An 18,559-nucleotide genomic window follows, 5' to 3' on the forward strand; every position below is an offset into this window, starting at 1 on the left:
AATAATGACTGTGTCTATATTCCTTTTAATAAGGCACAATTTGTTTCTTTACTTCTATAACCCTGAGACACTTCTGAAAAAAAAATATATATATATATCAGAAGAATACACAGATTTATATTTTATACTATGAGATAAGAAAAAAAATGTTAGAGATATGCTAAAATTACATTTTAAGTAATACAAATTAGATACATTAAAATTATTTTAAGCAACGTTACCGTAATTTATTTTGCGGACAAACCCTACATAGCATATACTTATATGTTTCTGTATCATAGCATTTTATTTTTCTGGATTTTATTATATATTTTAGCATACACATACACACACACACACGCATATATATATATATATATATATATATATATATATATATATATATATATATATATATATGTGTGTGTCATTAATATTTTGCAAAATGCTTATAAGTTTTTTTTACTTTGCAGCGTGAAAATTCACATATTTCCTACGTTTTATCGTGCTATGTTTTGTTATACATCGATAATTTATTAAGCGGATTTTATGTTTCCGATTAACAAATTTTTTTACATGTATAACAAAAGATGGGTCTCATATGAATATATTGCTTGTGCACATTGGATGTTAAAGATACGCACATCTTGATCTGCTGTGCGCACATTATCTTTCTCTTTTTTTTTTAAAATACATGTTGACCGATTGAAGGGAGAGAGAAGGAGAGAAGAAGAAAGAAATATATACATAGTTTATAAAATATTTCAGATATGCACATTTTTGCAAACATATTGTATGTACTTTCTTTTTTATAGATTAGTTATATATGTACGATGTTCCCACAGCTTATTATCTTTTATAATTGTTTGTTGCACAGTTTTCACTTCCAATGTAATTTTAACCCGAAAAAGAACAACAAATTATGATATTATTTAATAACGATACATGTAATAATTTCACCAATATTTCACTTATTTTGTATATAATATTTATATACATTATATATATGTAGACGAATCCACACATAATTTACAGATAAGGTACAGATCGCAATACACACAAAGAAATTTATTTAAAGTATAACTCTTATCGTTTTGTTTTTATTCATAATTAACATACTAAATTAATATACAAAGAAAAACATGAATATATGTGAAAATAACGAGACGCAAGAAGTGTTACGTCTAGAGATTATAAGACCAGATAAATTATCTTTGGCATATATATATATATAAATTTAATTTAAGATTTTATATATATAGATAACATCTCTTATACACGATTACGAATTTCTGGTATGCATATTAGTCACGGAAAAGATATCGGCGATGGATATGTCATCTCGGAATAAACGTTTCATTTATTGCTCGCCGGCAGAAATTCGAAAAAAAAAATAATGAAAATCCAGCATAAAGTTTGAGAAGTGCACAGGAGTTACGGGAAAGTAGGTGACCTACCCCCTTCCCCATTTGACAGAAGTGGGAAAATCAATAAAGTGCGGCGCGGGAAGAGAGCCGAGGAACAGGAAGCGCGGCTCCCGCGCTTTTCAGGTTATGTCGCCCGTATTTCGACACCCGCGTCATACGGGTGGCCTGTGCGTGCTATTTTCGTTGCGGCGAAAGAGTGTTTATTCTTGCCAGTCGTCATAGGCGCCGCGCGTTACGCATTATAATGTATCGGAGAGCGACGGCGAGCCTTGACGAGAGCGCCGTGAGATAGTAGACAAAAATGGGCAGGAGAAAAGCTCACGCAAAAGGTAAACAACACGGCCCATCATCGCAGCAGAAGCACATATCCGCGGCGAAGAGGAACGAGCTCAATGCCTTGTGCGAGAAACTCTTTCATCGTGAGTATTTTCATGCGTTTAATCTTCTTCTTGTGTGATGTGTTGTCGGCGCGTCCGAGAGGAAAGAGCCCCCCATGCTTGGAACAGAGTAAGAAAAGTTGTACCAATTATGTTGATAATAAATGAATGTGTGTATTTTTGAATCTTATATGCTAAGATGTAGGGAAAGATGGGATATTAATAATATATGCGCGACAAGGATTTCTTGTATTTTATGGTTATTTCATACTTTGTTCCCATATATATGACTATTCCTCTGTTATTTTGTTTAAGACTGTTGGACTCTATTCCTCTGCTACTCTTCTGTTGTGGGAAAATTGTTTGTTTTCACTTGCTATTTTGGGCTTTGCAGTAAGCAGCAATCCAGCGTACGTGACACAATTATGGAACAACTACTTGGATATATCGGAAGTTCTGCTGAAGGTTAAACGTCTGGAGGAGATGAAGACAGAATCGTCCCAGCGATCCCAGGGGATTGGACAATTTATGAATTGGCTCACAGAAAATGGGGCACACGTGGACGGCGTAAGCATCGCCGAATTTCCAGGATACGATCTGGGATTGAAAGCGGAGACTGACTTTGCTGAGAATCAGTTGATGCTAGAAATACCGAGGGCCCTCATCTTCAGCACGTATACTGCAGCACCGGAACTGACAGTTCTGCAAAATGATCCACTAGTACAGCATATGCCACAAGTGGCATTGGCGATAGCGCTTCTTATAGAGAGGCACAAGGAGAACTCCAAGTGGAAATCTTACCTGGATATGCTTCCTAGCAGTTACAACACAGTTTTATACATGAAAGCCAACGATATGATCGAGCTCAAAGGCAGTCCCACATTAGGTAAAGAAAAATCATATTTAGAAAGTTCTTTACTTTTCACTCTATTATCTTAAACAACAAAAATTTAGCTTAAAAATAAATTTGTGCTCTCTCATTCATGTATCATTAATAGATATATAAAGAATAATGATTTTAATCTTATATTAATTATATATTCAGATAAATTTATCTTTTAATCTTTAATTGAAACATTTGTTTTTACCTTCTTAGATTAATTTTATTTTTGTGCAGAAGCTGCATTGAAGCAATGTCGAAATATCGCAAGGCAGTATTCCTACTTTAACAGAGTATTTCAAAATAACAATAACGCCGTTTCAGCGATACTCAGGGATGTTTTCACCTATGAAAAATACTGGTGAGTAATTAAAACAATTGCATTATCGAATTTTTAAAATGAGGATAGGTAATCATGAAACGAATAAAAAAAAACGAATAAAATTTACAATTTTATATATATAAAATACTTATACAATATATATATAAATCTATAAATAAATATATCTTATTCTATATGGAAGTTTTCTCTAAGCAAAATATAACTTATCTATTAATTTAATGATAAAGTCACATAAGATTATTTGCAATGAATCATTTGCACCATGATGATAAATATTATTTAGGTAATTTAATTACATATTTTAATTACAATTTTGTTCCATACAATTAATTACAATTAATTACAATTTTGTTCCATAACTTTGTACTGGCCAATTTAAGCTAATTTAGAAAAATATATACATTTATGGAACTATTTTAATCCTTTGTCGATAAAATATCACAACTAATGTAATCAATATGGTGCTTCAAAGTGCTTGCTAAGGATATTCAATCAGCCTTTATGATATTATTCTTGATAAGCGAAAATACTGGTGGTTTTCTATTAGATTGATGCAAAAAGTTTTTGTCGACATCTTTATTAAATCTTATTTCATTAAATATAAGTATTAAAAAAATTGAAAAATATTTAATAACAAATATTGTATTGAGAATCTCAATGATGATAATATTATATCGTTTAAAATAAAAATTATTACAAAATAAAAAAATATACATTTAAAAGTGGATATCGTTTTTAATATCATTTGATAAACGCGACAAATTTTTTCTGCATCAAACTGATAGACTGATCGATTGTGCCGGTAACGAATTATTTCACGTAATCAGGTATCGTCTCCCAGCTGTCGTTCCCGTCCAACGAATCGTTGTCCATATCACTTTTGCCATCAAACTCCTCTACGGTCTCCTGCATTTCCGTTCTCTCGGGCCTCTTGGTCGTCGACGTAGCGACGACATTTACCATCACGGTACTCAAGCTGCTGGAATTCGACAGCTTTCTCGCCACCATAACCGGGTTCTGGAATACCGCGCGGGAGAATGTATTTCTGTACGTGTATTTCTGCTTCTGCCGAATCCGGCAAATGATGAAGATTGCCAGGAACACGACGATCGTCACGCCCAATATCGCGCCACTCGCTATTATGCTTGGTTTCATCTGTGACAGGGTCTTTCTCTCTTCCCCGTCGTTCATCGCTTCTCCGTAAATCGTTTTTATATCGATGACGTTCGGTTCCTCTCGCACGACTTCTTTCACGTATCCGGCATGGAATTGGCTAGAAGAGTTATCTGCTCCAACGACCTTCGTTTCTTCGTCGACTAACACTACGCTCGCGTTATCGTTGTCTATCGGAAGTTTATTTTCAAATTTGTTGGTATCAATTTCCACTGTACCAAACTGTCGTTGCACGTCCTTTACGAAAGGAAGAGAATTGAATGTCGTGAATAAATCGACGATCTCTTCCGTTCGACGGGAATTCTGTAATTCGTCATGTTCATCTAATGTATCATTTTCAGGAAACGTTCCCTTCGATGCGTTCTTGTCACGCTCGATGTAATCCAGCAACCTCGACATGTTCTCCACATTCTTGTTGAAAAACGGATAGCTCGTATCTTGCTTAATGACTTGAGTCATCAACTCTTCCGCCTCCTCTTGCTTCGCGCCTTCCTTTCCGGAGATCTTCTTATCTTTACTGACACGTCTATTGGAATTGCCAGGTGAGAGCTGCATGATAATCTTTTCATTATTTGTATTAGAGGTTTCCAAGGTCTGAAGATTGTTCTGCGGTTTAGTTATTCTCAATCGTGACACTTCTGTCAAGTGTACCTTGCTAGATCCTCTTTGACGCAATGCTATCAACTCTTCCACGCTCATGTTTCTTGACTTTAAAAGACGCTCCAATCGTTTGCCGGCTGAGCCAGACGCGAATAGCTCGAAAATCTCTGCTCGTGCCTCCGGCTCGATCTCGGAAACGACTTCCTCATAGTGTCTGCTGCCTACACCTTGATGATTCTTTAGACTCGTGTGATCACTTTCATTGCGAGTCTTTTCCATCGACAATTGGGCCATTTGATGATGCTCGGTCGAGTCATTCTTATCGTACAGTTTCTTTATATCATCATCTAGATTCGCGGTTTGTTGCTTTTCAACTGGGCTCATGATAGCATCAGTTTGACTAGCGCTTGGATTTCTCTCCACTTTATTCTGTTTTCCATGATCTTCTTCAGGGATCGGGGCATCGTTCTGATATTCGGCTTCGATAAACGTGTTGTAATCCTCCGCTGATTCGCCAATAGGAATTGGTTGACTGTTATCCTGAATAATTTTTTTATTGCTATTACTTTCAGTATTGCCCTCTTGATCGTTCTCGCGATATCGCGCGGGCTCGATGCGCTCCGTGGGATTGAGAATTTGTTCGATGCTCAAGGTGGACTCGATATCGCGAAGTGGTTGCGAGATTCTCTCGCTCGCCTGGCTCTTTCCCTTCTTGAAGTCTGTAAAGTCCGAGAACTCCATGATCTCGTCCTCGTCAAGATTCTCGAATTTCGCCACGCGATCGCTCGTCGATCCCGCGTTGCCATCATCGTTTAGAAAGTATTCCATGGAGTTCACCGCAACCGGTGGCGATGTCGACGTAGTAATCACTGTCGAGACGATCGGAGGAGTTGTCGAAGCCATTCTTCGCCACAAAGAATCGCGGACAAATTGCGTCGCGATATCCTCGATATCCTTCGATTCTTCTTTAACGCGATTCGTGTCATTTGAAGATAATTCATCATAGTTCTCTGAAACTTTATGCGGGACGATCATTATCCTGGATATGGAATTATCTGAGGTATTTGAAGCCGCTGTAATTTTTATAGTACTACTTTCGATCGTGGATCTCCAAGGTGTTACTGTTGCAGCGAGCTTCATTAACGAATTGGACATTACTCTCGACATCTCCTCGATGTATTCGTCAGACTCGTCGGCGACTCTCGGCGACTTTAGAGCGTTGATCACGTCAGCCTTGCCCTTCAGCAGATCGCTCAAACTCAAATTTCTGCGTTGCAGAATCTCTGACAGACTGGAGCCCTCCTCTTGCTGCATCTTCAAGAGTGATTTCAGTTCGAGCGCGTTTTCTCGTTCGTGGTCAGACGATCGCGTCATTACTGGGGGATTCTCACTGCCGTTTGGCGACGACGGAAGTCGAGAAGACTCCTTCGATTCTTCGTTTTCTTCATTGGAAGATGCTTCGTTCGCCAGAGCGAACTCGTAATTCTGCGGCGGTCTCCTTTTCCTTGGCCGAGGCTTCGTATATTCCTCGTCATCGAATTCGTACTCGTCGGGTCGAGCCTGGAAGGCCTCGCGATATCTCGAGGTGACTTTCCTGTCGTCGACGATTCCCCTGACCGAATCGTCGACGACTTCGCGACCGCGCTTCCCACCGTTGCTCTCGATGGTTTCCTCATCGAGCGTCAAACTGTCGCGCGGATTTTTCGATGAAGAACGTTGTTTTTCGTGAGTTCGATACGTCGTCGCTTCTTCGTAGTCGCCCGGAGAAGGAACGCCTCGTCTGTCTGGACTTCCTCGAGGACGATTCGATTGATCGATCGAATAACGATACTTGAACGGCCGACGACTCGTTTCGGAGAAGTCCTCGGCGTCGTCGACCTCGTCCCTTGTGTAGGACCGGTAATGGGAGAATGGCAGAAGGGGTATGTAATCGCCGTCTCGCCACTTTGGTTCGAGAGCCTCGCCGTTGCTTCTCCATCTACCTACGGGTTCGCTCGGACTTCGCTCGCGATCCTCCACGGATCTTTGCGGCACTTCCGCCTCGTCGAACCGTCCATTCAGTTCCTTCTGAAAAAATTAGAAATTCTCCTCTAGTGACTAATATTTATTTAATAGATTTCTTTTTATTCATTAGCGATATATGAATGCGGATATAATGTAAATTAACGTTTCGTATATAAATTAAATATATCAATCTTAGATACTAATTTATTTATAAGTATGTATATTTTAATGACATTGAAAAATATGTTTACATAAGAATGATTATTAATTTTTTATTTTTATTTTAACAATTATTTGTGTAAATTGATATATTTCGCAACAATTTATTACTTTTTATTTCCTTGTGTGATGTATTTTATGATATTTAATTATCACGTTTGGAGAATTAATCCGTTCTTCTGGGAAATTTTTATGAAATTAACATTGCTGTGTTTGAAATGATTTGCGAAGATAAAGTTAAACTTTGGCAAATTACAATTCGTTACAAGTCACGCGGGAAATTATTGTTAAACGAGCCATGCGGTTACGGATAACAGTTAAAGCTAACGGCCGTAACGATAGAAAGTATTGCAAGAGACGTTTGCCACGCGCTTTGTATAATAAATATTGTCACAGCATATTTATATAAATTGAAAATCCAATATCTCGTTGAAAAAAAAATAATATTTTAAATAAAGTCGTAATATTCACATTAAAATTCTGCTAAAATGAAATTTATTTATTTAATAGATTTCTCTTTATTAATTAACGATGATGCAGATATAATCTAACTTAACGTTTTGTATATACAAATTAAATATACCAATTTTAGATACTAATTTATTTATTTATTGTATATTTATATATTGTATATTTATTATGACATGGAAAAATATGTTCACATAGGAATGATTATTAATTTTTTATTTTTATCTTAACAATTATTTGTGTAAATTGATATATTTCGCAACAATCAAAGAAAGGAAGTAAACTTTTATGAGATGTATTAGATTGAAAAAATACACACAAATTGGGAATATTCTTTATATTTGTCATTTTCGTCGCAAACGATGATTCTTGAATCAATTCACGGAAGTACGCGTCGCGAGCACTGGATCTTGCGCATGTATCTCTCGATTATTCGTCAGGATCTTCTTCAAACGGCATGTTGAAAGGAGATTCGGTGATTTCTCGCTTTTACTTTCGCAAACCGGACGCGCGCGCGTGAGAACGTGCGAAATAAGGAGCCGAATGCGATTCTTCGCTAGATGTTTTTCCATTCTCGTTTTCTATGAAACGAATCTTCTGTGCAAGTTAATTCGTCACCAGAATTATGTACAGAGTAGATTAAATCGTGCTCTTCCTTGCTCTTATGACGAGTAAAATAATTTAATTTAATAATTTAATAATTTTTTATAGACATGTTTTTATTGATTTTTATTCTAATTTATTTAATCTACTGAAATTTTTGCAATTAAGAGATTATTTATTTATTATATATATATATATGCACAAAATAAGATAAAAAATTATTTTGCTTCACAGTATCCTCATTATCGAGATGATTCGTTACGTTGTTAAAGCATCAGTGCATTAGAGGCAAATAATAGATCGAGAATAAGTGAGCCATTGTGACGTTGCGTAAGGGATTATTATATTCAATTGATTCGTTATCGTTATATATATTAAAACATTTCGTAACTTCATTAATACAAGATTCCGTGCTTTCGCGGTTGATTTTCACTTCGCTTTCTCGGTGTGAAAAGGACCGCGCGTGCGCGCGTTCCCATTTTCCACGGTCCAATTTCGCATATATTCGCGAATCACGTGGGAAATCATTCACAATTATTCTCGCGCGAGTAAAGGAAATGACTCGCCGTATTTTGTTCGTTCGCCGATTATCGAAGAAGCTACGCGTTTACTTTTACATTCATCATTCTTGACACTAATATCACGGCACGTGTATTTTGCGCGAATTCAATTTTTTTATTTTCCATGACACATCATTAGGATTATTCAATTTACATGCAGTTGTGTATTTTCTGTTAAAAGTCCTTTAGAATATATATATAAAACCGGTGCTTTTTATATATACGTACATTTTTCGCCTCTCTCTTTTCAAAGAATACATTCACCGGATTACATATGGTTATATATCGACATAAGATTTTGTTCTTCACGCGTTCTCACCATCAGATTCTGATAATAAAAGATGCATGGAAATAACACGACAAAATTCTCATAAAAGATTCGCGGACTTTCTGCACAGCTTTCTCTTTCTCTCGCGGTTTACGCATCAATTTTCTCGTCTCGGTGCGTCGATTTCGCGGCTCTGTGCATCGATGAAAAATTCTGAAGGAAAAGCGTTCCGATACAGCAATTTTAGAGTCGATTTTGATACGCGGAATATAATGGCAATCATAAGAAACAAGCAGAATTCGTACTTTCTCTCAATTATAATAAACTAGACGCAGATTGAGAATATGATTGTTTTTTGCGGTATCGATAATTTTCGTGATAAGAGATCGGAAAGCAATTTTAGCAATTTAAGTTTCAGTCGATTTTATTTTAGCTTGCTAAAATTTTAATGTTAAATTCTTTTTTTTTAATTTATCAATTTGTTGATTTGAATTGAAAGAAGGATAAAGTATTTTGAAAATTGTAATTTACGTTACAAAGCTTTTTTATTGAAAAGTGTGAAAAATAATGAATATAATATTTATAAGATATCTTGAAATATTAATTTTGTCATTTATGATTAACCATTTATGTATAAATACTGATATTTTGTCATAAAGAACGGAATCCTGCCAAATTTTATCGTTCTGATATAACTTTGAAAAGACGGAATTAAAAAATATTCTTAATTTCCTGCGCTTAACTTGAATCACTTGAGTTTAATGACACTTAATGAATGCAATTACCACGGAACTTGGACCTGTCACCCGCGAACGTCACAATCATTTCGTAATCGAGAGGTCGGAATTGACGTGCGTGCATATATTCTCTGCTCGAGTTAAAATCATACTATAACATATTGTATTTTTGTGTAGGACGAATGTTCTTGCCGCAGATATGTGGAATTTCGCAATCAGTACCAGTTTTTGCGAGGAAAAAAAAAACACGACCGGTTAAAAGTATCGGAGGAACAACTTTCGGCTCTCTGCATCGATAATATATCATTAATTTTCTCTGCGTCTAAACCGCGAAATATTACTTTATAAATATACGCTTCGCGTTGAAATTATTGTGAAATTTTCAATAATGATTATTTAATATTATTTTCTAATATATAAATCGCTCAGACTTTTAAAAAGAATACCATAAGAGTATTTAAAAGAGATATAAAAATTTTTATATTATATTATTTTTATATTATATGTAATATAAATTGTTTATTAATATTAATTGCTTAATTTTATAGCAAATTCAATTTTTTTAATTGAGACTATTAATTCATGGGTAGTTTCTTTTTAGATTGACGAGGACTGGATAGAAGATCGAGAAATGTAGATCGAAGTAAATTTGTTCGGGGCATTTCGTGTATCGAGGTGTCAGAACGACGCTTTTCACAGTTACCTGATACTCGTAGTCATCGCTTCTTCCCGCAACTTCCGGATTCCCGGCGGGGTCGCCGTGGACCAGAGGATCGCGCGAGATGTCACACGCGAATGCGATTAGCGCGAGCACGGAAACCGCCTTCCGCATAGTTGCAATGCGATCAGGAACCTCGATGCCTCCTCGTCGTCGGGACACCGCGATCCTCTCCCACACTTTGTCTCGTTCTTGTCGATGAGGTGCACGTAAATGACTGCGGCGCACAGAATCACAAAGATCACGTTTTTTCTATTGCACAAACCTAGGATCTCCTCAAGAATCATACAGGCCAACTTAATCCCTGATGTCCGTTGAATTAATATCGAAATTTACACAAAAATAGCCGATGGAACAAACTCTACTCTCTTCTCGTCGTGCATTGAGATAATTATTAATTAGCCCGAGCTTATCTCAGCTTGTATCAGAGTGTTTTTAATCCATCACATGTCACTCTTATTTGTCAGCAATATTTAAGAGAAACTTCGAGAACTGGGAATATTGTTCTGCTTCCTCTCGCTTTATTCCTTCTTCTTTTTTTATTCTCAGATCATGAAAGTTTTCTGTCGATCACCGCGCGAAAAACGCGATCGATCGGCGGATGCGTTTTCCATTTTCGTTGCGAAAGAGAGGAACCGCTCGTATGTCACATTCGGGTATGAAACTTTCGCGCTCGCGCTCGCGTTCCTTTTACGTTCTCGGCAAATCGCCTCTGCGAACTGACTCGCTTTTCTCCGAGCGCGCTCCTAAGTAAGTCGGTGAAACTCGCGAGAGGAGTAGAGTCTTATACCGCGGGTTCTTCTACTACTACTATTCGCCCGCTCTCGACAAGATGTTCTCCGGAACCGAGATGAATCCGGTACAGACACATGAATCCTATACAGATCGATCCGATCGGATAACATTGAATCCACGAGGAATCTTCCCTACACGTGGCTCTATCCAAATTGAAAAATGGTGAAGGCCTGGTGATGGTGGAAGGCCTTTTACCTTCGACACGATGGTCTTCAACATCTTGTAGAAAGAAAAAAATAATGCTGGAGAAAGTAGCACATTCTGCAGAATATAAAGTAAGATATTTTAGACGTGATAAAATATTAAATTCTATTAAAATATAAAGCATTATATCAGCACTTGATTACCTGTTCTTTTTATAGTCATGTATCTATTAATATGTTTCATCAGTAATAAGAGAAGAAAAAAATGCAATCATTAAGTCTACGATAAAAAATCTCTCACGGGATAAATGGCATATAAAAAACATAATCACACATGATTATGAATACGTGCGATCACTAGAAATTGATAGGTTGTTAATTTATGCACTATAAGACATCGGTTATTTGCATATTTATCATGATTAGCTGTTTGTAGAATCCGGTAGTAAGGTCGCATCGAGTGGCGAAGGAAAGGAAATTTAAACAAGCGGAAATCTTTTTAACGCAAATCCCATGTTCGTGTAGCTATCACTTGTGAATCTTTAATTGCGAGGAAGAACTCGCACTTGCGGCGAAATTTTAGTGGTTCTTAACGTTTATGCTCGTTTTTAGAAATACGCTAATAAACTGTGAATTGTAAATATTGGTTCCCCCCCATGATAATATTATACAATACGTACAAAATGCTTATTACTTTTTGAATTGCTTTTTAAATATGAACATCCTATATCAATATTAAACATTATAAGAGCAAAGTATTACGCACGCTGCAACATGTATTTTTATACCATGACATATATACGTCACAAATTACGATGCAGCAAATGAACATAAAGTAGAAAACTGTGTCGAACATTTATAACAATAGCACGACGAAGCTATGTAAACTATCTTTTTACGCGTAATTTACGTAGATAACGTTTATAGTAGCCATGATTTCTCTTCCTTTCTCCTCTCTTTTTAAAGTGAGACAATTTATTCAAAGAAACTGAACGTAATTTATAATAATTTTCTGGAAATTATGACATTATTCATGACAACATGTCTTGAAAACAGTAACTTTATGGTATCAACAAAAGTTTAGTGGTTAAACTAATTTGTGTTAATTATCATCTTTTCTTTTTTTATTTAACATATTTTTATTTAATTTATTATATTTTTCTACCGTTATATTTTACGTGGAAACAGTAAATTATTAGAGTATATATAATGAATAATTTATGTTTTTTCACAAGAGTTTTGATAAAATACAAAAGATCATGTAACAAATTGATCGCGATTAGCAATCTCTCCAAATAACTCGCGTGCGAAATTTCGCAAAAAATTTGTATCGAGTATTGATTATGCATTGGATGTGCAGGATGAGGTTGATGAAAACGATTGTCATGCGCTCGTCGTTAATGAACCGCAGTTGACGAGGATAATAATGACGATGTAGTCTTTTGCTGAGATGTAGATAGATATTGAAAGCTGACTGCAGTTTTAAATTCGTCTTAGACGATCTACGATATGCAATAGAAAATTTTATAATCATTATTAATCTTGTATATTGTATAATTTAATATATTTATATTAATATTATATATTTATATTTAATATATTTATTAAAATTTTTCCCATAACATAAAATATATATATATATATATATATATATATATATATATATATATATATTGCTATAATATATTAACAAATAAATAAAAAAAGTAAAACCTCGAAGCAAAATTATACATTATTTATTATTAAGTGAAAAGGCTCTATAATTAGTTTTATTTATTTTAATTATAGATTCAAGATGAGTTGGGAATAAGCTTCGATTGCATATGTAGATCGTTTGAAATGAGCTTTGCCAGCATACACGGAGAATGGATATACATTCGAGCGTACTCGTGGGAAGATCGAATGATGAATCGGAGATCTTCTCTATGCACACTTTCTACGGGATAAGCGAGCGCGTTGTGCTTAGTCGAAGGCATCGATCGACCGAACCGACCTCGGTTTCATGTTGAAAATAATAGCGATCGCCTTACCGTGCATCTAATGAAACTTCGTGTTCTCTTAACCCACAAGGATGATATTAGCGCGCGAGAGTGTCAGAACTCTCTGACCGGCAAAACTTTCCAATCTGATATTTCAATATGAAGAAATGTGATACACTGGATGATGAATCTCTCTCTCACTTTGAGATGTTAATTATTTTAATTATTATTTAAGATGTTAATTAATTTGCATCCATTTGTGCTGCATTTATATCTTTGCATTAAAATATCATTTTGCTTATTCCAAGATTATGAAAGAAGACGTATAGAAAATATTGATCTTTTATATAAGTCATGCATATCTGATTTTTATAGAAATCTAATTTATATTTTTTGTTGAATTTATTTTATATTGCTATATAAATGTCATTATGGATATTGTATTCACATGTTAAATTCATGATGATTAATGATAACCGCAAAACGTTGCATTAACACTTAAAGATTTCTAATGCGGGAATCCGCATAATTCCTGTCCCAGTTAGCCATATTATACGCCATTAGAAAGATACTTTATTGTATTATGAGAAAAATATATATGTTTATATGCTCGTTAAAAATTCTCATTATGAGAACTTGAGCAATCTTGAGCCAATCCTTTGCACGTGCAGATTATATACATGCAAGTTACATACTAATTATCTGTATTCGTGTTTTACTTTAAAATCACAATCTGGTAACAAACAATTAAAAAATTATCAATATAAAATATATATCATCTTGATAAAAATAATTCAAAAATATTATTGAAAAGAATATTTCAAAACGTCATAGCTGTCAGGCGTAAACTAAACGCGATACAAAAATTCTGATTGCATTTTGGAATTCAGTGCGAGGAGAAAACGTGCAAACATTAAAAATGATGCGGGCGAGATACTAGCGTTATTAGTGCGTTATCGTTAATCATATCATCAGACGCGGGCGCTGCGAAAGATTACGTTGCCCGATCGCTTTCGCAGCATGCGGTGCACATGGCACCGACAAACGCACACATGCAAATGCGGAGCGATTGGAAGCGTTGCGTCGAGGAAACGGTCGGCGAAGAGCGATGCTTTTCTCGAGCGAAAACATCAGAGAACGCGCTTCGCTACTCTCTGCACAATATAGCTCTTCTCTAGATCTCCGCTCATGAGGAAGTCGTGATACGAGGCGCATACTTTCACGGATCTGGACTTTCATACTATTATCACAAATCTAGTTTTGATATCAGAAATATTATTGCTGGTTTTGACCAATAAAATATTTGAATATTAAATATATATAAAAAATGATCTTTATATATGTCGCGAATTTATCACATTTTTTTATTCAATTTATCACATTTTTATCATTATTTTTATCAATAAAAATATCGAATATCGTGTGCGGATGGTTTATTAATTTCGCGTGCGGCTTTCTATCGCGTACGAAGTATACTTTACACGCGATTTTGAAAAGTTATCAAACTATATAAACTTCAAATATTACAGGGATAATTTAATGCAGCTATCAATTATACAGATATTTTTTTCTTTTTCATCGTTAAGTAAATGCAATTAAAACGAGGATGCCTATTTTCTACGATTATTACGAGCGTTTTTTTTACTGAAATTTCACTTTTATCGTCATTACGACACGATTGTTCTATTTACTGATTACTCGTTTAGATTTTTTGCGTGCAATGCAATGGATTGTAGCGGTTCACCAAGTAGCGTGGATGTGCCAGTTTGCGGTATCGCATAGAAAAACCATCACAGCGAATCTGTTTTTATCCTGGATTTATCTCGCAATCGAATCTAAATATTTTGCACAGAGTCATTGACTTTTTCATAAATCGAATTCGTTGATCTTTAATATCCCAATCTATAACTCTCGCGACAGAATTCGGAATAAAATCTCTTCGACACATAAAATCTAAATCGAATTCTATCCCGAATTAAAAGAGCTTGTTTTCAGATCATTCTGACCTATCGAAATTGTATATCTTTAAACTATTTATAGAATATAATTTTCATTATCTTTTTTTCAAAAGAAGCGCAATTCCGCCTCAAAAATTCCAAATCATCGGAGATGAATTTGAAAGATCGTCTGAGAGAGTAGGCTGTATCGAATAGATAATCAGGCATCAGCTTGACACGGTTTACTGAATTGAATTTGTTCTACGAGGAAGAAGAGCTCCGGATCACGCAACCGGCACATCGGTCGATAGTTTACATATGCGCGGGTCCCATTGTTACACATATATACAAGATGAAATCTCGATGAAACGAGAGTAACACGCGATCTCTCACGTGGATGATGGTGATGGTGAGAAGCGCGCGTTTCTCCGGACAGAAAGAGAGAAAGTACGCCTTGTCGGCGCAACTACGATAATGTATCTTCTTGTACGCTCATTTCCGGAATTTCTGGGTCAAGTTCTCGCCCGAAAAATAGCCGCTCGCTTGGGACGGGTTGACAGTGTTCTTCCCCAATCTTCCGAAGGCGAAAGTCGCTTCACGCTCCGGAGATTGACGCGAATGCACACATATTACAGCTTTTTTGATAGTCGATAACTGGATTTCACTTCGAATTAAGACTCGGCCTCAGATTAAAAATTGTCAGCGTCTCTCGATTGTTGACAAAAATTTGATATATATTGATAATATTTATAGTACTTGATGATAGTACTAATAAAATGAAACCAATATGCCGATTACTATTATTATATTAATATTATTTGATTAATAAAGCGTTTTAGCTGGGATCTCTTTATCTCTGATATTGAAATTTTTTTTTCAGTTGGGCAGTTTCAACAGTGATGACGCGACAGAACTTAATTCCGAGCCCAGACGGCTCGCGCATGATTCACGCCTTAATCCCGATGTGGGATATGTGCAATCACGAGAACGGCAGGGTAAGTAATACGGGTAATGAATTCGCGTGGGACGATTTAATGCTATTTTCTTTGTCATTGCCGTAGATTACAACAGATTTCAACGCGACATCGGATCACTGCGAGTGCTACGCGTTGAGGGACTTCAAAAAAGGGGAGCAAGTATTCATAAGTTATGGCCCAAGGACAAATTCCGATTTTTTCGTGCATTCGGGCTTTGTCTATATGAATAATAAACAAGTACGTATAATAAAAGAAACATAAAAAAATTAAACTTTAATTATACTAACAAATTTAATCTTGGAAAACTTAAAAAAAATTATATAAATGATAGATCTTTAATTATATTTTTATGAATCATATTTTGATTAATGTCAGGAAGGAGGAAATGAGTAATTAAGAACGAACATAATTATTTATAACGAATTATGCAATACAATTTCTATAAATATATAAATATATGTATATTGGAATTTTTACAGGATGGTTTTAAACTTCGTCTTGGCATTAGTAAAGCAGATTCCCTTCAGAAGGAGCGAATAGAGCTATTGAGCAAATTGGGTTTGCCATCAGTAGGGGAATTTTTGCTAAAGCCGGGAACGGAACCCATTTCCGATACGTTATTGGCTTTCCTGCGAGTGTTCAGTATGCGAAAGGCCGAGCTCGCGCATTGGTTACGCTCGGACAAGGTCTTCGACCTGAAGCACATGGACTGTGCGTTGGAGACGGTCGTTGAAGAGAATGTCAGAAAATTTCTGCTGACTAGGCTGCAACTTTTAATCGCTAATTATCCGACGACATTGAAGGTGAAAGTGAAATCCGATGTCCCATCATCATTATTCTGCCTGCTGTGTCGACCGCGTGCTTTGTCAATACAGATGTCTTTTATTGCAGGAGGATCTAGAGTTACTGGAGACCACATTGCCGCAGATAAAAAAAATGGCCGTTCAATTGAGGGTCACGGAGAAAAGGATACTTCTAGGCGCGTTAGAATACGTAGAGCAGTGGATAAAGGCTTGAAATGATAATCGATTACGTTTCGGCCAGGAAATATATACTTATATAGTTACGAGTTAAAAGCATCTCGAGAGAAATCAATTTTATTTTTACAATATTTCTGAACGACGATTTCGAATATAAAAGTAAAATATAAAAGCGGACGAATTATATGTAATAAAAAGCGTAATATATATATCTATTACCTATATATAATACATAAAATTGCTCGACGTGTATGCGCATAATAATTATAAGAGAGAGACATATTGTAAAATACAGAACTATATGAACAATCAACGATTATGTGTACATCTACATAAGTGATATACAATATAATTGTACAATAATTGCGTGTTCAGTAAAAATATCTTGATTCTTGTTTTCTTGTGAGATGGAAACTTTCAAGCATTTGGCTTTTCTTCCCTCACACATATTTACTCTCTCAAATTGCAACAAATCAAACCTTAATCAAGTGATACTAATCTATGATTACAAGAATTTGATATTTTACTCTTGCGCTGCTTTGATATACATATGATATAAAGAAAAAAAAAAAGTGATATCTACAAAAGAGAATCTTGTTAATGAACATTTATTTTTCAAAACGAATACATAACAGCTGCAATTCTTGATGTAAACTATGATACTATAGGCCTACATTAGATTTACGTACGCTGCAAAATATTTCCTGACGCACGAGTGAATTTAAACGACCCGCGTAAATACGACCCTGCGAGGTGTTTTCGAGTATTTATTATATGTTATAAAAATGTCAATCAATGTGTTTAGTCCGGTGTTGTCATGTTACTGCGTAAACCATTACGAGCATAGAATTCTCAAAGAGAAATACCAAACTTCACGAATTAAAATTAACAATATTAATATTGTAGCGAGATGCTATAATCAGGCTACAGCAGGACTGATAGCTCGCGAAATATATCGCTTTTTTAAATATATTCCAACATAATCATGAAAAAAGATGTTACATAAACATATATATATATATCACTTGACATATATGATTACATAACATATATGATGAGATTTAACTTCCCTTTCCTAATGTGATCAATATATCTTTTTATGGAGAAATATAAGAAAATTAATTACATCTGTGATGTAAATTTTTCGAGCGAGTAATCTTGGCATAAAAAGAACATACGTGTGATAGCGGAATGTATTTACGAACAAATTTAAAACATTCTGTATTTAGAGTTTATAAAGACACTACTATCAGAAAATTTAGAAACACAGAAAATAAAAGATTTTTTAAAATAAGTTTCAAATTTTTATGTGTTATATACTTTATTCCTAAAAATTTGACTTATTTAAAAAAAAAACTTTTATTTTCAGATAGATTTCATTAGAATTTTATA

General features: G+C 35.3%; 2 protein-coding genes across 2 annotated transcripts; one reads left to right on the forward strand and one right to left on the reverse strand.

Moving 5' to 3' along the window:
- Positions 1-1,248: 1,248 nt before the first annotated feature.
- Positions 1,249-17,759, forward strand: Setd3 (SET domain containing 3). Its single transcript, XM_083107751.1, has 7 exons — positions 1,249-1,825; positions 2,178-2,669; positions 2,901-3,024; positions 16,091-16,205; positions 16,272-16,424; positions 16,667-16,990; positions 17,079-17,759. The coding sequence occupies exons 1-7, from the start codon at positions 1,708-1,710 to the stop codon at positions 17,202-17,204; spliced, it is 1,452 nt and encodes a 483-aa protein (XP_082963877.1). The 5' UTR covers positions 1,249-1,707; the 3' UTR covers positions 17,205-17,759.
- Positions 3,189-11,081, reverse strand: LOC145976543 (uncharacterized). Its single transcript, XM_083107714.1, has 2 exons — positions 10,342-11,081; positions 3,189-6,846 (listed from the first exon to the last, which is right to left on the reverse strand). The coding sequence occupies exons 1-2, from the start codon at positions 10,468-10,470 to the stop codon at positions 3,817-3,819; spliced, it is 3,159 nt and encodes a 1,052-aa protein (XP_082963840.1). The 5' UTR covers positions 10,471-11,081; the 3' UTR covers positions 3,189-3,816.
- Positions 17,760-18,559: the final 800 nt, after the last annotated feature.

The sequence above is a fragment of the Camponotus vicinus genome, unplaced genomic scaffold (assembly GCF_025532165.1).
Source record: "Camponotus vicinus isolate PSW18456_S1 unplaced genomic scaffold, iyCamVici1.0 SCAF_9, whole genome shotgun sequence".
In the NCBI taxonomy this organism is placed as follows: Eukaryota; Metazoa; Arthropoda; class Insecta; order Hymenoptera; family Formicidae; genus Camponotus; species Camponotus vicinus.